Source organism: Coturnix japonica, chromosome 8 (assembly GCF_001577835.2).
Source record: "Coturnix japonica isolate 7356 chromosome 8, Coturnix japonica 2.1, whole genome shotgun sequence".
Taxonomy (NCBI): domain Eukaryota; kingdom Metazoa; phylum Chordata; class Aves; order Galliformes; family Phasianidae; genus Coturnix; species Coturnix japonica.
In genome coordinates, this window is record NC_029523.1 from 13,931,672 (window position 1) to 13,952,136 (window position 20,465).

The 20,465-nt window shown below is 36.7% G+C and overlaps 1 protein-coding gene across 1 annotated transcript; it reads right to left on the reverse strand.

Annotated features, from left to right (window-relative positions):
* Window positions 1-4,136: 4,136 nt before the first annotated feature.
* Window positions 4,137-17,438, reverse strand: LOC107317562 (calcium-activated chloride channel regulator 1-like). The gene is made up of 14 exons (XM_015870419.2): window positions 17,244-17,438; window positions 16,368-16,508; window positions 15,988-16,138; window positions 14,471-14,579; window positions 13,526-13,697; window positions 12,769-12,996; window positions 11,359-11,583; window positions 10,480-10,657; window positions 9,743-9,849; window positions 9,223-9,447; window positions 8,838-9,105; window positions 7,432-7,593; window positions 6,031-6,267; window positions 4,137-4,838 (listed from the first exon to the last, which is right to left on the reverse strand). Exons 1-14 carry the CDS (start codon window positions 17,403-17,405, stop codon window positions 4,429-4,431), a joined length of 2,775 nt encoding a protein of 924 aa, XP_015725905.1. The 5' UTR covers window positions 17,406-17,438; the 3' UTR covers window positions 4,137-4,428.
* Window positions 17,439-20,465: the final 3,027 nt, after the last annotated feature.

Below are 20,465 nucleotides of genomic sequence, written 5' to 3' on the forward strand. Positions count from 1 at the left end.
GGAGGGGACGGGCTGCTGTCCCTCATCATGGCCCAAGAAGGGAGAGCTTTGATGTGGGCTGTTAGGAAGCAGATTCACAATGCGTTGTTCTTGTAGCAATGGGTTAAGATTGCCACCTTAGAAGTGATCCTGGTCCCTCAGTCGGGTCACTGACCACACAACCCACACAGCAAGTAACCCTGGGCCGTGTCTGTTTAAGGCTGGAGGAAATCCCAGGGTATGACGGCAGGAAGTGAGCTCCAGAACAAGGAAATAACTGGAAGGATCAACACAATCTTTCTTACGTGCTGGTCAAATTCCAGGAACTAAAACCCAAACATTGCCCAAGCTGTGCAAAAGTATTGTTAAGGAGAGGGCCTGAATGCTGCTGTGTGTGTGTTAGCTCTTGTGTCACTTACATAACAGACACGCACTTGTGGAACTGTTTATATGTAAAAACTTTGTGGCAAACATGTTTCCAAGGTATACTGGCATAATAAGCTCTAGTGAGTCTCTGTTCTTCAAAGAGATGACACAGCGCTACAGATTTAAAATGTGGAGATACAAAGGCAGTTATTGAATTCCAGATCTTTCGTTGGTGTTGTCAGCAGTTGCAGTGGTGGAGATGTTCCACAAGGTGCCAAACAGCAGAGAGCAGCAGTGCCTGATACTGAGGCAGAAGCACCACCTCAGGGAGATGTACCCCAGGGAAGTCTAGGTTGAACACTGTGTATAATCTGGAATTCATAACAGTTGGCATGGCTCAGCTCAGACCAGAACAAAATGCAGCTGGATCTTGAACATTGAACTCTATAGCTGCCCACGAGCTTCACCTATCAGAGAGGAAATTGTTGCCTTGGACCTCAGCCCTTTCCTTCTGAAAATGCTCTCTTTTTGAGCATTACTTGGATAGAAGTGGAGGAAGAGTCCCATCCTTTAATTTCCCATGGATTAGACCATTCTTTAAAGATCTGAATTGACTGTTTTTGATTGTTTTCTCAAGGGCCCTAAAGATGACAGTCCCACTTCTCAGGAAAATGATTTATTAAAACAGTATTTCCACTCCTAACACTTGGGCTGTTTGGCATTGGATGTTACTTTCAGTTCTTACTATTAACATCCTCTTTTATTAAATGTACAAGCAGTCAGTGTGAGTGAGAGGGAGAAAGTAACTCTTCAGACTAAGAATTGACACACTTATCAAAGAGGAAGATCTGTCCTATTTTATATAAAGCAACCCTGGTATGGATATGTTTTTCCTCATTTTAACTCATAATAGTCTTATGTAAGACTAAAGTTGGTTATTAGATTACAATCTGGAATTCCATCTTGCCTGAGTTCCATAGGCTTTTCCCACTCCCAAAGCACTACAGAGTTATTTCCTTTCTTGAGATTCTCTTTCTCTACACCCTGAAGACCTATAATCCTGTGTTCATCACAAACTCTGTTTAAACCAACGTACCTGGTTCAGACAGGAAGGGCCATACCTGGTGTTCAGACATTATAAGAACTAGATAATGACCTAGAGAGTTCTAAAAGTGTATTCAAAGAATGTAAGTCATGTAGAGATACCCTCTGTAGTTCCACTAAAATAGGCTGCAAACAGCTGAGGACTCAGTAGGTTTACTTCTTCACCAGTGCTGGAGGAAAAGTATCCTCCTTCAGAAGTGTAGGATAGACGGTGGGGATGGTGACTTTTGAAAACAGTGTTCTGACTTCATAGGAAGCTAATGTTCAAATTCAAGACTTTGGTGGGGAAAAAAAAAAAAAAAAAAAAAAGAAAGAAAGAAAAGATTTAAATTGAAAGACCACCCAAAAATGCCTCCATATTCAATTTATATCACAGTGAAAATGTGTTAAAATAAATAAATATATTTTTAGTAGTATGTGTAGTCCCAGTAACAGAACTCATGCTGAAATTCACACACACTCAGCTCAACAGTACACTGAGTTACATGGGTCACCTCTTTTGCCAGTGTATGTGCTATTTCCCTTTCTATTCATGACTATTCAGCTATGGCATATATTTTCATAGAATAGTTATTTATATTTATGTATTTATATCTTCTTTTAATGCAGTTGAGCATTAATTCAGAGTTCTGGCAGCATATTACCAGTCACATCCCTTCAGAAAAACAACAAATATTCTGAAGAATAACTGCAGTCCTTGAACCAGATTTTCAAAGTGTGCAAATACATCTGCATGGGAATCCAAAGGTAAATTTGATTTAACATTTATTAATGTAGTTAAAAGATAATATAAAATAATAATGGTTTTTAAAAAAAAAGAGATGAGTTTATGTCATTGTAAATAAATGTATTGGTCAAAAAGTATTTTGCTGAAATGGGAAAGAGCACTTGTGTATGTGTGTGTACATCTGTGCCAATATTAACAACTGTGAGTTTAGTTTGATAATAACTGAGTAAAGCTGAGTAAAAATGAAATCAGTGGAGCCAGCTGTCTGGCTTATGTACAATCAAGCTGATAAGATCTGGGGACTGGATTTTTCAGAACCAGAAAGCAGCTGTTCTCAACAGTATGCTTACATCCAGAAACTACAGCTCTCTGAGTAAGAATTAATGATCCCTTCTACACTAGTGCACACTTCCACTGATCCTCATAGCAGCTGTTGCTGTGCCCCTCCTGACAGTGTTGAGTGGAGTTGTATTATGAATCCATACAGCAACTAGCAAAACAGCCAGTAGCCCAAGGCCCTGAAATTTCAGAGAGCTGGACTGCATTAGTTTACAATTAGGCTTTAATGAAAAATCTGTTTATGTGATTTCTGTCCTCACAGTTTCATAACTCTTCGGGCCATAGTCGGTTATTCTGTTACCCAGACAAGATAATAATTTGGTCCCATCCTCCAACAGTCTGCCTTAGAAAAGGCTATACCCAGAGGAAGATGGTATAGAGAATTCTGTACGCCAGAATTGACCCTACAGAAATAAAAATTAAAGGAAAATGCTGTGGGTTCTCCTTTTTACTGTGCAATAACAGACTGGAGATATAATTGCTTCCCTAGTATTTTCCTGCTGACGACTGTGGGATAGTCACTTTATCACTTGGCACTGCAGTTTTGCCACATGTGTAATATAGGAATAATTGAACTAAACTTCTCTGTGATGTGAAATCTACTTCATACCATGCAGGATGCTGAAGTTATTTTAAGTGCGTTGGAAAATCATAGTTGGGAACAAAGCTTATAGGTTCAATATGTACTTCTTATAGACTTCAAGAAGTGCATATTTTCTAGATAGTCTGAACAGGAGTGTGGCAATTGTGTCAGTGATGGTATCCCAACCCATGCAGCTTTAGAGTATATATAAATTGTTGGTGTAAAGATAATAATCAAAATAAGTAAAAACAGTCTTACCCTGTCACTAGAAAGATGAAAAAGCAAAATGTGTCTGTCTTTCAGAGATGTAAGATGTAGAGGAGGTGGGCACTGAGTGCTGCGGTGTTTGAACTTAATGCTTTAGACACTTCCCCATAAAATTCAAATGAATCTTCTTCATTCGCTTAGACCAAGAGCCGTGTTCAAATAAGAAATTCAACCATGGATTCATCATATTTTATTTTACTCTAAAACATGTGTTTATGTCATGGTCTCAGCATCTCAGAGGGAGATGCTTTGTCCCAAACTTTTTAAGAACATTTGGAAAAACTGGAAGTGTTGTTAGAGCCCACTAGATGTCAGTGTCACCACACGATAGTCTACTGCAGCTCTGCTCGCGGGACTGGTAGGGTTGGGTGCCCGAGGTGGATTGTCTCGGATCATGGAGATGGTATGTGTAGGTTCTGTAATACTTCTACATAATGCCATGAAACAGTTCCAATAACAGTACTGCAACATGTTTATTCTGATTGTGTGATGTAGTTCCCACGAAAGAACTTTTAGCAGTGGCCATAGAAGTACTTTGGTTGCTTGAAAAGCAACCAAAAGGAAAAATATCTGGAAAATAGGTATTCGGTGACCTAAAAGCTATTTAAGAGAATTACTATCATTAAATAGCCCTTTTATTTCTGACTCTTTTCTCCAAAGAAGTCTAATCTCTAAAATATGGCTGCTATTCCTGCCTTGATATTACCTGAAATTGAAACGTTTGTTATTGCTTACATGGCTATTGTGTGCAAAATAAAAATAGAGAAAACGTCATTTTCCTTTCTCTTCTTTATTTAACACAAAAATAAAGCACACTGTATTGGAAAGATCTTGCAAGAGAAGAGTTAAGTACTTATATTGCATAGAAAGGAATGAAAGTACACATGTTTAAGACACACTTTTGAAAATCTATGTCTATAAGACAATCAAAACGACAAATACATATCTGCTTAAAATAAGTGCACTTACATTAAATTATTTTTCTCTGCTTTGAAACTTACACATGACAAAAATTACTCTATATTCCTTTCTCTTCTTTTTTAAAAGCATTTTACCCACACTGTTACATTCTGATTGCAGGATCCCTTCTTTTCTTTTGGTTTTGTAAAATACACACAGTTGAAATTACAATAATACAGACAAGTACTACACATCCAGCTACAACTGCCACTATTACTGTAATGTTAACACCGTCATCATCACCTGAAGGCACAGATGCTTTTGGAGGAATGAACCATGTGGCCTTTGCTATATTAGACGTATCTGAAATCAAGTTTTTATCATCAACAGCACGTATGGCAATGTAGATTATGGTACCATTTTCTATTGTAAAATTTTTTGGTTTAAATTTCAATGTTTCTATGCTACCAGCCTCCTGAGGTATGAGATGGAGGGAATCCACGGAAGCGGCATTATCAAAGTCATCTCTCAGGTTCAGAAGATTTGCACTGCTTTTTATTATGTAGTGATTAGCTAGGGGAAAAAAGAGAACATGTAAAAAGAAATTAATACAGAAATTTAATATCCCTGCTTGTGACAACAGTATTGGACTTCTAGAACTGTTTTGGAAAAACTTCTGGTTTACTATGGACTGCATTGCTTAGTATGGGTGATTGACGGGACTGCTGTTAACCCTCACTTTGCTGCGTCAAGAGTGTTTTTCCCAAGACTAGGAACTCCTTCTTTTAAATGGCCTTAAGAACATTGATATTCTTAGCTTTGCAAGGGCTATATTCTGTTATTCAAAGAAAAACAGCAATTAAAAGATATATGTATATAGCAGAAGTCTGTCCTGCATTTGGCCTGTGATCTCTCCCTGCATTAGGTTTTGATGCCAAAAACTGTGACATACATAGAACGATTCTCCTGTTTGTCTGCAATCAGAGAAGCTGTAGTTCTGTTGCTATACATGTGTTCAACTAGTTTTGGGGGATTTTATTGTTTCTGTAACAAAGTTGTAGCTTGTCAAGACTTTCCCCTTCTCCTTCTCTCTTCCTCTTACAAATATCTCTTTCACTGTTTAGATAATAGAAATGTGTACGATATGCCCAGCTCTAAACTAATACAGATTTGCCTTGACTAATACAGTGCTGCCTTAAACTACAGTGCAATGTCTGATCACTTTAGCTATAGAATAGCTAAATTTTTTTTTAATTGAAAAAAGAGATTTTTTTCCTTGTGGGGTTTCTTATTTGACAATTTCAGATAAGTGTAAGATGTAAACCTGGGATCATAATGTATTTTTGAACACATAGCTTCTAGTCTACACAAAGAAATGTTTGTGCATTAGTTTTCCTTTTCCCCATGTAGCACACTTGGGATGAAAGATTTTTTTTTATTAGAATGTTACCATATTTCTGTGTATATAGTAAGGCTTTAGACTGTGCATATTGTACCCATCTCTTTGATTTTTTCTTCTTTCTTTCTTAAATTGAGCACAAACATGGATTAAGACCTTTTACTAAAGTGTCTTGTGGTTTTATTTTAATTTATTTGTTTGCCTTTTTACTAATAATACTCCTTGCTTTTTTTTTTTTTTTTTTTTTTTTAAAGGAGAACTAAAATGCATAATATGCATTCATGCCCTCATACCTGACTGCTGGTCCTTAGAGCATGTCCATTAGGACAGGAGGATCAATCTGATCCCATAAAGCATCCTACTTACCTTTTCCAATGTCAAAGTCACCTCCTGGAGCTGTCCAAGTCAACACTATTGTTTCATTTTCTATGTAAGCATCGAGGTCTGTAATTTTACAGGGTGGAAAATCTGATGAATTTGAATTTGAATTTCCAGAGTTGACCAGTGTAATAGAACTTGTTGAAGTTCTGCTGAAACTTCCCAGATTGGCTTGGATTTCTTCATCAGGCAATTCAGGTCTCGGTGCATTCATCTGAATTTTACCTATTGGAAAAAATTTTCAGCTTTCACCATGACAAAATTCTGAACAACATTTCTTTTTATTTTCACTTTATCTTTTTACTTCATCTCATAATTTTTATTTTTCTTATTCAAATTTATAGAAATTTGGTGAGGTAAAGACAGCAAATAAGGTGATCTCAGAATGCTGAACATAACTGTTTAGGATATTAAAACAGTAGAAATATTATGAAATGTGTAGAAACTGGAAATGAAGCTATGGTTTTAAACTTAGGGAAGGTCTAGGTTAGATATTAGGAGGAAGTTTTTCACACAGATGGTGGTGATGCACTGGAACAGGTTGGCCAAGGAGGCTGTAGATGCCCCATTCCTGCAGACATTCAAGGCCAGGCTGGTTGTGGCTCTGGGCAGCCTGGTCTGGTGGCTGGCGATCCCGCCTTTGGCAGGGGGGCTGAAACTAGATAATCATTGTGGTCCTTTTCAACCCAGGCCATTCTATGATTCTTTGATTCTATGGTTCTATGGTTCTATGATTCTATGATTCTATGATTAGTAAAGCAGGTTGCATATGTTCTCTGTAACAAATTGGTTTTTCCGTCTCTTCCTACATATCACTTTAGAAGAGCTTGTTTGATAGGCCATACTTGATGAGATTTTTAGACAATCTTTTATGTTGATTTTTCTAAATTTCACTATGTACATGTGTGTGAATATTAATTTTTAACAACTAAGTATCTTCAGCATTAAAATGGAAAACTACTAAGAAAGTGCAACAGAATGCGTGACATTTTCTACTAGCATTAATTTGTGTACTAACATTACATGTTGAATGTATTTATACCATAGACCCATTTTAAAATCTTGGAAGAACTGTGGAATTTTTTTTTCTGAGCTGCTGACATACAGAATATGAACAATATTTATCCTTTCATAGCATCAAGAAAAAATATTATTTTAGATTAATGATGATAATTTAGATTATTCCTGTACATTGGAAACTATAGTTGGAGGGGATTTGTTTTGTTCTGTAGTAAAAATGGTAGGTGGAATGAGTACTATGTGTACTCATATACTCATATACCATGAGTAGTATTTTTGTGAATCTAAATGATCCCACTTGCTATATTTTTTTATCTCCCCACATACAGAAATCACATAAATAAGTGCCTATTTAAGAAACATCCTTACCATTTTCTATGTAGCCTGGTATGTACAAGGCTTTATTTTGTCTACGGCCAAGTTTGATGGTTTGATCTCTCCCTCGAGCACTCACTTTTAGACTGTATCTTCCACCACCACTTAAAGCAAAGTACCTCGAGTAGATTCCATCATTCTTGGTCATATCAGCACCTTCATATTAAATTATAGAGAATTAATGTCTAGAAGAAGATATATGCTGGTAAATGAGGTTAGTTCATACACAGATATAAAACCTGAACATTGCAATGCAGAAAACCTGACAATGTTTTTTAATGCAGACACCTTTAAAAGCAAGTACTGTCCCACAGTAATAATCTACATTTTAAACATATTTTGCTTGAAAGAACCACTTTGCATTGACATTTTTAACTAGGTAAACATCTTGTTACTGTCTGTAACCACTAACTTAATACTCACTGATCATCATCTACTAAGTAAAACATCTTTAAATTGAAAACAACAGCATAATAGACCTCTGGCCAGGATTTCATCAAGAAAAGGTTTTTTATGTGAACTAGTGCAGTTGCTGCAATAAATGGTCTGCTGGAGGCACCCAAACTAACTTTGTAAATCTTAGCAGCAATTAAAAAAATAGTCTCATTGATTCAGAATAGAGATGTTGTTTAAGAAACACAAGATAACCCACTGAACTATTATTATATTTCTAAATATAGCAGTGTAAAAATCCGGTCAGAATGAGATGATACTACTGACTACTGTTGATCTCATAAAGCTATAGGTCTGCACCACTGATTAGAATACTAACAGAGAAAAGGAAGAGGAAAGATAAAAAGAGATTAAGGGATGCTGAATTCCAGAATATCTAGTTATTGCTCTAAGAAGAACGATTAAAATAATAATAATAATAATAATAATAATAATAATAATAATAATAATAATAATAATAATAATGGATTTGTTTAAACATGCAAAAGAGATTTTTTCTATCTTTTGGTGAGCTAATGTTAAGGCTGTAGTCCGTCTTCACGGAATATGAGGTGGACTAACAAAACAGCTAGCTTTCTTTTTACCTTCCCACTTGAGGTCAGGTGGCTGCATGAAACAAAAGTGGATATGAGTAGTTTACCTTCTACCATCCCCAGTTCCCATGCTTTCACAATTGGAAATACAGTAAAGATGTGACAATTTTTCAGTGTAAGACCAATTTATTTGTTCTGCCCACCACTAAATAATTAAATAAATAAATACATAAATAGCCTGGTAGCTTACTTCTGTCTTAAAACAGTAGGTTTCTCTCTTTTACTTCTTTATTTTTGCACTGATTAAGATGTCACCATAGTATGATACAACATGGTAAGTCTGATGGTAACACACAGATTTGGATTCCAAGATGCATAAATGCAAGGATTTTTGCTATGTATTTTGATCCTTACCTGCACCATTATCAAAAAGAGGAAGGCTTACTGCAGCAGCACCGTCCGTCTCTATGGTGGCTACCACTGTTGCACCAAGAACAGGCAAGAAGTTTTGGCTAACCTCTGCATAAACAACAACTGGATAAGGTGCTATATTTGCCCTCTCCATATATGCTTGCAAGATCACAGGAGGAACATCAGAAGAGGCTGCTCGAGAGGTAACTGCTACCGATATATTTTGAGCTACTGCATTATCATTTTGAATGTAATAATGCCAGTCTCCCACCTGAAAATAAAATAAAAAATATTGAAAACATTATGAAGGAAAAAAAAAAGAAAAGAGGTGTGCTTCTTTACAGGAAATATTAATTCAGAAACAAACAAAAATTCATTCTGTCTTTACCTCTGCAGTGCCATTTATATGGAGTCTAGCGGTTCTTAAATTTGCACTGTCAACTGTAAAGTCTGAGCTTCCATATTCTTTTCCTTTGGGGTCCCTCACAAAGAAAATTGGCTGCTTTATGCTCCATGAAAAGACGAAGAAAGTGTCATTTCCCACGGTTTTGTCAATAGTCACAGTATTATTTATCCATCCTGAAGAATTAACTTGTTGGTCTGTGCTTTCGAGCTGTGTGGGAGAGAAAATCTGTCATATTGCTATTTAGCAAGTATGGAAATTAAATCTGCAATTAGAAAAGAGTCTGTCATGAACTTAATTTTGTTTTCTTCTATGTTAGTGGGGCAGAAGTGTCAATTCAAGGCAGTAAATTTATTTCACTGTAACTGTAGCTGATGACTAAAAATTGTGTTTGGTACTATTTTTAATTTGAGGCACCATTAGTTTAGGATCATTAATACCTAACTTCAGTCAATTACTGATCAAATATACACATAAGAGATGAAAGAAATGTTGAAATCCAGACCTGAATAGATTGTTCAGAAATATCGCCACTTCCTGTCTTAATTTCACTGAATGCTTCTATTAGTTTACTTGGAACGTTTCCATCTACAGCATAAAGCTGTAAACCTCCTGAAAGACAAGAGTAAAAGATTCAGTAATACTGATTTATACTCTAAAAATGCCAGTTTTTATATGACTTCTGGTAACAAATGTTCTAATGAGGTAGACAATTTGTTAACAAACATAAAACTGAAATGCATTTATTTTTTTTTTCAATGTGTTAATTGTATCACAGTAAATTCATGAAAAATATCTGTTCTGGCTTGTGTGATCAGCTCATTTTATCTCAGCTTAAAAATCACTCCTTACAGCATAACATGAAGTACAACATTTTGAGACTTTTCCTAGGTTCTGGAGCCGTGTCTTTTCTTCCCAGAGTCAAGGAGAGACTGATTGCTGAGCTCTGGGGACTTGACAAGCAGATACAAATATGAATATGCACATCACGTGCACCTCTCAAATGAGAGTATTTATTCACAATACTTCTTTGTGGTCAGATTTCTTCCTAGAGCTATGCAAGGAGTCTTCCATCCTCCATGGCATGTTGCCGGTATTGTATGAAAACCAGATTTCTTTAAAATTAAATGTTTTAAATTTCTTACAAATCAAATTTATTTTTTTTTCCAGGCCAATGAATTGCAAGGTTTTTACATTTTCATACTTGACAATGAATGCCAGAGAAAGAGTTCACTTATTTACCTGTGATATTTGAAAATTCTTCTAGTTCTTTTGCTGCTGATGGACCCAGTGCAATGGTATGAATTATTGCCCCGCTTTCTCTCACTCTTTCACGGCAAGTTGACATAGTTGAATCCTCTCCATCTGTCAGTAACACAATTTCTGAACCATATGTTGTATTAATTGCATCGGTGATTATCTGCATTAAAGAAAAAGAATGTGAGATACAAACAGATGAATAACTTTTCAATACTTGCTTATTCAAGAGAGCAGTTAATGTATACATTTAGAACTGTTACCTTCAAATGTAAGACTAATTTCTTCTTTAAGCAGTGTTTGAATTTTTGTTTAATAGTAGACCTGTTTCAATATTGTTGCAATTCATATTGCAACATATAATCATTTAAGTTTAGTAAAAGTTAAATTATAGAATCACAGAATGGTTTGGGTTTGAAGGGACTTTTAAGATCACCTAGTTACAACCCGCCTGCTATAGGCAGGGATACCTTCCTCTAGACCAGGCTGCTCAAGTCCCCATCCAGCCTGACCTTGCACTCCTCCAGGGAAGGGGCATCCACAGTCTTATTGGGCAACCTGTTCCAATGTCTCACCACCCTTACAGAAAAGGATTTCTTCCTAAAATCTACTCTAAATCTACCCTATTCCAGTTTAAGGCCATTTCTCCTTACCTTCTGTCACTACATGCCCTTATAAAAAGTTCCCCTCGGCTTTCCAGTAGCCCCTCCCCAGGTAGTGGCTGGACACTGTAAGGTGCTCCAAGAGCTTTTTCTTCTCCAGGCTGAAGAGCCCCAGCTTTCTCAGCCTATTCCTGTAGGAGAGGTGCTCAAGCCCTCTGATCATATTCATGGCTCTCTTCTGGAGGACAACATTGTACTTTACCTGCAGTCCTTTCTCAATGCCTGCACAGATACTGGTTCCTCCGTTAGCAGTTGTAGGCAAATACTGAGCAAGTTTTTGACGTGTTGCATCACTGGTTATTTGTACCAAAGGACTTTTTACAGATGCAGTAGATTCAAATGTGACAATTCCAACCCTGGAGCCAGTTTCAATAATTTGTCTTAGAAACACATCTGCAGCAATACGGAGATTTGTGATGCGGTTATTCTGTTTGTGAATAAAAACAACACCTTTAGAATGCAGTCTCTTCTCTGGAAAGAACACAAAATATAGGAAAATCTTGATATTGACTGTAATTAGAAATTAGAAACGATCTGCATGGGGTAACATACACATGCTCAGTTCTAAAACACAGGATGTGTGTGTTGTGTTCTGGTATCATGAAAATGCAGCATAGTACAGCTTCTAATTGCCACATGGTGGCAATGCAAAAGGGCAACATTTGTAATGCCTGAGGAGTAGCTTAGCCCAGAGTTTTGCAAATATAAAGGACATTAGTTGAGGTAAAAAGAATGAATATGTTAAATGAAAATATTTGAAGAGATTACTTAAAAAAAACAAACAATCCAGTTATATTTGGAAACATTTCTCTCTGCAGCTATAGCTATTCTTACAGTTTTTTTCATAATGTTTCATCATTGCATTACTTACCAACTGCTTTAGTAAAATGTATTATGACAGACATATGTATTATAAATCTCATGTAATACTTTATGACTACAAATCTTTGCTTGAGATCAGTCTCAAGCTCTGGGCTAGAATGGCATGTTTCAAAATAGATTTGTTGTGAGCACTTTAGGAAAATTCTAGTATTGTTATGACATTTATGCCGTACCTATAGAATTGGAGCACATACTGCTTTATGCTTCTTTCTCTATATTTTTATTTAAAACACAACTGACAAATATTTAATAATATCTCTCAGTGTGACAGAGCCTTTAATAGAGTTGTTTTCTTGTGATGAGCAATTTTATTTTTAGGCTTGAATTCCTGTGACAAATGAAACTCTAAACCTGTAATATTATATTCATAATGAAAATACAGTGTAAAACTACCTATGATACATTTTCTTCTTGTAAGTAATATAAAGGCACTGTCATTGTAGCTATAGAATAGAGGTGGGAAAGTTATTAAATGGAGATTTTTCAAGAAAAAACGACCAAATCTGGCCTACAACTCTCAGTATTTTGAAATGATTTCTAGTAGGAATTCTTAAAAAAAAAAATAAAAAAAAATCACTGATGAGAATGACAGTAATCCTTTTTTCTTTTTTCTTTTTTTCTAAAATAAAATAGTTAATGACTGAATTGACTAAAAATAATTTTACTTTCATATCTTTTTTTGCTTATTACAATTTTTGCACAAACTTGCTTGTAAAATGTTTAATCTTACCAAATCCATGCTCCCAGAAACATCCAGTACTAATGAGACTGCTCTGTCTTGAGTCTGCAGTAGCTGGAATGTGGTCTCAAAGGGAGGTGCAAGGCTATTAATGACAGATGAGTTGTGATAGTCATTAGATTCCATGATTACTTCCCATGTGCTTTTGTAGTTGCACATCTTATTCTGCATATTTGGAGCCTCAGCATTATGAGTACTGTTATCACAGAATTCAACCACCTAAAAAGTCAGATTGAAATATGTTAGAGTTTTTAACCCAAAAGACTGAGTATAAGAAAGCTTTTCAAAAAATGTGAAGTTGATTTTGGGAGACAGGACACATGAAGACTCCTCCAGTTTCCTCTCTGTGTGCCATGGTGCCTAGCCAAGCAGGATCTTAATAGACAAGAAGAAAGATAAGATTGCTCTGCAACGAAGTGTGAAAAAGAACTCTTTAACAGTTATCTTATGGCCAAGGCATTTGGCAAGAATGCTTCACTCATGTGCCCACTGATCTGATTTTCCAAAAGAGAAGTAAGAAGGGTGCTGAGATTTCAGTAAATCTCACCCTTACTGACATGAAACAGCCATCAGATCAATTGCAATAGATGCTTTGTACAGCAGTTGTCCTTTGGAACGGAGCCTATTAGAAATGACAGAACCAGCCATATTCATTGAAATAGACAGAAATTAATCAAAGAAGCATAACTGGTCATTTATTGACTATTGCTGCTAAATTCTCACTCCAGAAAGATTTAGTAATACTTACAGAAGGTAAGTTCTGCATATACATAATAGAAGTTTTGCTGTTTTGATTTACATCTGGTACAAATATGCATCCAGCTTCATATAGCTGACCATCATATTGGCATTCTCTTGGTGCACACTGGTTTCCAATGCAGTTTCGGAATACAGGTTTACCAATAACACCAGCTGAACACCTAGGGGAAGAGAAAGTGGGCAGGGCTGGTAATCTATAGATAGATAGATAGATAGATAGATAGATAGATAGATAGATAGATAGATAGATAGATAGATAACCCATATATGGTTATTTTTCAAAATTTTTTCTGCCTGAAGACAAATTGGCATTGGCACAGCTTGGTCCTAGACACCACACGGTTACACAGGTAGACAATCCTTATTCCTGGAAAAGTCCTTAAACTGATCTAGAAGAGTTTATAATCATAAAATACTTGCATGTTTCTGCTGTTGAGTTCATAAATTTCTTGTGATATTTGTTGGCTATGAACAAAAGTTATTCTGCTAATAGACTGTGTTAATATATCTGGACAAGAAAAGAAGGAAAGCTTGAACTAATTCTTTATTAATCACTGTTTATGTCTGTTTAAAGCTGTTTAAAATCACAGAGGTTTTGCAAGGGAATTTCCGTGTTGTCAGTAACTGCTATTGAATAAAATTATCTTAGGTATATAATCAATGGTGACTAAAGTCCGCAGTTGCACATGGAGCAAAAGATTATCCAGCCTGAGCTATAGAACAGTGCTGTTACAAAACAGCACTGATGGTGGCTGTTGCTTTATGGGTCTCAGAGCAGGCAGTAGACCATGCTGAGTAAGCATCTTTTAATGATACAAAGAGATCACAGAGACTCTATGAAGTAATAACTTAGCACACATAACAAGAATACTGAAAACATTTTTTAAATCTTTGAAGGAGTGCAATGTCAAATAAGAAAAATGAAATATGATACCTTGTTGGTTCAACCATTTTGTTTTCAGAAACATAAAAAGGTGCGTTGTTATTATATTCATCAAACACCCCCCACCGAAGGTGAGCCCACTCATGGACAAAGACTCTACCTGTTGAAAAGCAATAACATGTGCACACTCAAACTAAAACAGTGTAAAACATCCATGGCATTTTTCTTTTAAATTTTAAGGAGATAAAATAATTCTTATCTTGGGTATTAGTATAAGTCTGTGAAATAGTTAAGCAAGAGGGATAATAATTTTTCCTAGAAGCAAAAGTCATAGAATCACAGAATACAGATGAGAAGATATTTAAAAACCATCTGGTTCCAACCCCTGCCATATCAAGGACACTATCCACTAGATCAGACTGCTGAGAGCTCCTTCCAGCCTGGTCTTGAACACTTCCAGGGATGGAGCATCCACAGCTTCTCTGGGCAGCCTGTGCCAGTGCCTCACCACCCCTTGAGCAAGGAATTTTTCACTGTATGGAATCTAAACCTGCCCTCTTTCTGTTTAAAGATTTGTGCTATGACTACACTACCTGAAGAAGAGTCCCACCCCATCTTTCCTGTAGGCCCCTTTAGGTATTGGAAGGAAGTAATGCTGTCTTCCCGGCATCTTCTCAGGCTGAACAAGCCCAGCTCCCTCAGCCTTGCTCTATTTGAGAGGTGCTCCAGCCCTCTGATCATCTTTGTGGCCTCTTCTGAACTCCAACCCAGGAGCTCCACACCTTTCTTATCTTGGGGGTCCCAAGCCTGGATGCAGTACTGTAAGTGGAGGCTCACAAGAGCAGAGAAGAAGGAGAGAATCACTTCCTCAGCTTGCTGGCTACATTTCCTTTGATGCAGCCCAGGATACAGTTGGCTTTCTGAACTGCAAGGGTATGAAATAGGACCAACAGACAAATCCACTTTCATTCAGTGGTCTTCCTGTCAAATACACACCTCTTCATTTAAAAAGTAAGAATGTCATGTAGGACAGTATCTAATGCTTTGTACAAGTCCAGGTAGATGATCTACTAGGAAGGCATCAATTTAGTAAGCAATACTCAAACTATTTTTCATGTCAGTCTTATAGAAATGCAGGCATTATAATAGAGACACTTATTTTCCAAACTGGCAAACATCAGATGAGGAAAACTATGGTTTTTTTTTTAATTTTTCATGAAGTCTCTGGCCCACAGGGCAGCAAACCTCTATATTTTTGACACAATAATACAAAATCAGGTCTATGGACGCTGGACATTTTGCTCACTAAGTGCTCATAGAAGGATGGCTACTGCTAATGGCAGTAGTTAAGGGCAGAAGATTAACCTTTTCTTAAGGTTTTTAAAGAATTTAACAACTTCTTGATCCAGTGTTTGAATATTTAGCTTGATATATCTTACAAGTATTTAATATTTCCAAAAAAGGGTCTCTCTTACAAGTTTTTTCAGTTTGGCAAAACGAAATTAAAAAAATATCGGCTGTGTCATATTAATAATAAAGCAGGCAGTTACATTAAATTGTAGCATTACCTCTTTCTCCATAAACTTTAAGCAAGCTGCTATCTAACAGGAAGTTAGTTGTGAAATGGATGTATCGTCCTTGCATTCCACATCCTCCATACTGTAAGGTATAGGGATCATCTCCATATTTCAAATAAGGGTCTGCTATGATGACATCTGCCTGAAACAGTAAGACCAAAGGCATATATAATGTTGGTGTAGAGAAGGTTTAGGTGATTCTTTTTCAATAAATGAAGTCCTGCAATTATTTTCTTCCTATCAACATTCCTACTAACTCTTCTTCTGAGTAAGAACTGGCAGGATTTCTCATTTGCTGTGGTTTATAATGTAGCTTTGTCAGTCTTGATTTTTCTTGTGGTTCTAATCATAGTCAGCTCTCTAAATCATACCTTGTTATATGATTCTGTTTTTAATCTTGAATATTTGCTGTTTTTCTTCCAGGTTTTAGGAAGTATAATTTTTACAGACTTGAAGAAAAATCGATGTTTTGTAGCTTCAAACAAATATTTAGAAGCATCTTTGATCATTGTCTGGGGAAAAAAAACACAATAGTATCTACATTAATATTTAAAGTTTGACTGTTCATGCAATGAATTCTTCAGCCTAATCAGAAAATAGCAGTAGGATAAAGCAGAACTGAGTACATAATACAAAACTAAGAAAGCTCTACAGTATTAAGAAAAAAAGTAATGAAGAAACCACAAAACCTAAGTTGTAGTTCTTGGACTCTCTCAGTTGTTCTCTAATCCTCCTCTTAATCAGAGACTGTGATAAAATTTACACTCTAGCCTTCATGTGAGATAAAAATTACTGAATTCAATAATTTTACCCTTAAATTAATACTGGCTTAACAGCATTTACAAATATCTGTGTTATACCCACACAAAGTTAAGACAATCTTTTGAGCAGAACATTAGGAAGACTGCTAGCTAATAACATGTTATAGTATAACCAATTACTATTAAAAAATTCATAGGACATTATTTCAGGTAAAGATAACCTGGAAAGCTACTTTAAAGAATTTCAGCCTGTCTTCAAACAGGAATATCTCTGTACACAGAACTGTCTTAAGAAATTAGTGCCCTTTGTAGCAGCAAAATATGGCAAAGCAAATTAGAAATAACTAGTTTGATAACTCTGGGCTTCATTCATTATTTATTCAAAACCTACTAACATGAATGGGACACATTCTACTTTGGAAGCAGAAAAAGTCAGTGCCTTCCTAACTACTGAGAATTAGTTCATGGGCATGTACATGTTCTTACCATTGTGTTCAGGATGATGTTGGTATCTTCTGGCACCATGGGATTAATCGCAACAACCAAATCCTCATAGCCACTCTCATTTAGCCGCACCATGGAGCCTTTTGCCACATGCAGCAGGAGCTGAAAAGACAGCAAAAATATCAGACTCCTTAGCACCCCCATTTTTTGTCCCTGTCCCCACGTTTGCAGTTAGAAAAGGAGTGGATTATCAGTCCTATTTATACAACTGTTTTTGGAGCAAAGAGAGGCGTAACAGCTTGTAAGAAGACTTTGATCTCCATAAGCACAGTGAAAAATGATTGGTTAAGGAAGAAATGCTTGCATCTCATTGTCATACAAAAATACAATTTACTTCCTTATGCCTTTGCAGGTGATCTATGATCTTTTATTTATTTTATGTCAAATTTGGTCAGGATCATTTTCTGAGTCAGCAGAAATAATCAAACAAACAAAGCTCTTTGGGATTTCCTGACAGATAATTCTAGTAGTGTAATTATAATATAACGTGGAACTGAAACAATAGGAAAAGCAAGAATAGATCATCACAAGAGTAAAAGTGATGATAAACTGTAATAAAGGTTGGTATTTAATATCCCTCCTTTTAAATGCCTGGCATTCTTCGTCTTTAGATGAATAATAATCAGAGTGGGAACAAAATGTGTTTTCTGTTTGTCTTCAGCACACACTGAAGCCTTAGGAAGCATTAACAAACAACTCCTTTCTAAAAGTCTCCTACATGCCACTGGTTAGTGAAGTTTTCTGACTTGACTCTTAAAGCAATGAGATGTCATACAGGAAAGTCAGCCCTGAATGTGCTGAGAGGTCAAGTGGACTAAGAGTATGTGTTTGGCTGTGCCATGCAGACAGCTGGGAATTGTGCATGACTCAGATAGACTTTGAGAGCTGTTATTTATTGTGACCTTTGGGTTCAGTTTGACCGTTTACTGTATCAGGCTGTAACATTTTCTTGCAGAATGCTTTCAATCCAGTGGTTTTCTTTATTATTCCTGCAATAACAGAGGAATTTGCAGGTTTTTTACAGGACACCTGCTTTGTTCTACTACATGCAGTTCCAAAGGTCAACAAACTTGTCCAGACTGGAGCATGAGAGAGTGTGATGGCATTGCAAAGCTACTCCCATATTGAAGATGTTTGTACCGTGAGGGGCATCCCATTATCAGACTCAACAGTTTTAACCTCCTCATCCCTTTCTCATGACTGGGCTGGGATTTTTCCAGTTAACAAATGTTTCAGCTGAAGTGGTGTGAGAAGGTTTAATAATTGTCCCTTGGAAACAATCAAACTTTGTTTGAAGCTGGTAACTTCCAACGAAGTCTTCAAAAAAAGTTCCTATGAAGCAAATGTTGTCTCTGTGGAAATCAGGACGTTGGCTTTATTGTAGGAACTGTAAACTGTAAAATGGGTACGGTTCCTGCCAGTAGATAAGGTTAAGTGCTTAAAAGCAACAGTGAAGCTGCAGGAAGCACGGAAGCAAAGTGCTGGCCAGATCTAGAAGGTTCGGCATGGCCCAGTCTTCTGTTTAGTCTCCAACAGAGCACCTTCAACTAGGATCAGCCATGCAGTTCTATGCAAAATCAGCTTAATTGTGTAAAGCTCCCATTTTCTGCTTGTGATGTGTGATGTGACTGTCTAGAGCTATGCCTAATCAAGCTAGAATATTTTTCACACCTTCAGGAAGAACACACTTGGCTGAATAAATTACCTTCTCAGTTTTCATTATTGGCCTGTGATCAGTTGCCCATTTTATTTAGCCCAGCAGAAAGCATATGGTATTAATTTGATCTTTAATTTGACTTTTTTTTTTCTATTTTCCACTGGAAAATGTATTTCTGACTAGCTCAAGTGAGATGGAAATTGTAGAGTTTTTCTTTAATGTCATACTGTAAGAATAGAAAGAATACTGTCCAACTAGAGGGCAGAAAGAAAGAGACATGCCTTAGGACAGAGTCATCACACACTGATACAATGTCAAGAGGTGAAATTGCTGTTCAGCTGACTCTTCTTCCCCTTAAGGTGAGATAACACAACAATCGTTCTTTCTCAGTTTCCATTTTATACTCTTTACTTTTATGAGTGTCTTTTACATATTTACTTAATTGCTGTCTGTATTACAACTTTCTTTCATCTAAACCTTGAATGCACCTGTTGACTTGGATGCCCTGGCCATCCTATAAACACCTTTATCTTCAGTCATCCTACAGCCTCTCCCCCTACAGCCTCCACAACCCTTAACTGTGGAATGCCAAGATCAAGTCTGCTTTGTGTACCTGTGAAATCTAGGTACAGGATGCTGGAAAATAGACAAGTTGTTATTCCTGCTCCCTAAATGTCTTCACATCTCTTCCTAAATTTCTAACTCTTCATTAGCCATTCCAACTGGCTTCACTTGGGTTATCTGAAACACCAAGTTGCTTCAGATTGCTTCCTAAACTTAACAATCTGGTTGAGTTTGTTTACTTCCTGAAGAAAATTGTTCCTGTTACATTTAGTTGTAAATGTCATCAACTCTTCCAGTAAGTCCAAACCAAGCAGTAACATGGGATGGCCAACAAGGAAATACGTAGTTGGACATGACCTAGTAAGTGTAGTCATGTACCTTCTTATCACCTTCACAGCAGTAATCACTGCACTCCAGGAACAGACCATAAAGGAAGGCAGAACTCTACAAATACTTCTTCACTTGATCACTCCTTTAAGTTCTGCCAGGCAACACAAAGCCCAAAAGAAGCTGACATGACAACAGTCTTGTGTCACCACCACTGAGAGATATCTGTTAAGATATCCTGATAAGTTACCACACATTTGCTTAGAGGCAGGATGTAATGGAAAAGTGCTGTTCTTTAATCTCTAAGGACTACCTTGCTAGCTTGAACCTTTCACTCCCTCGCAGCTCTGTTCTGCTGCCATGTATAGAAGAATAAAACTGATATTCAAAACTAAAAAGCATTTCAGTTTCTGATTTTTCTTTCATCATAGAGCAAGCAGTTAATGCTTGTGGTCATTGTTCCACTGTCAAAAGCCATCCTATTGCAGCATAGTAGTTGAAATCAGCCATTTTCTGGCTCTATGTGAAGCCAAAGAAGTATTTATTTCTGTCATTTTGGTGTGCTTATGCCGTACTTTCTGTTCCCACTTGGGTGTTGTTTTTGGTGGTGGTGGTTCTGTTTTCTCACCTATTTGTTTCTGTTTACTCATTGGATT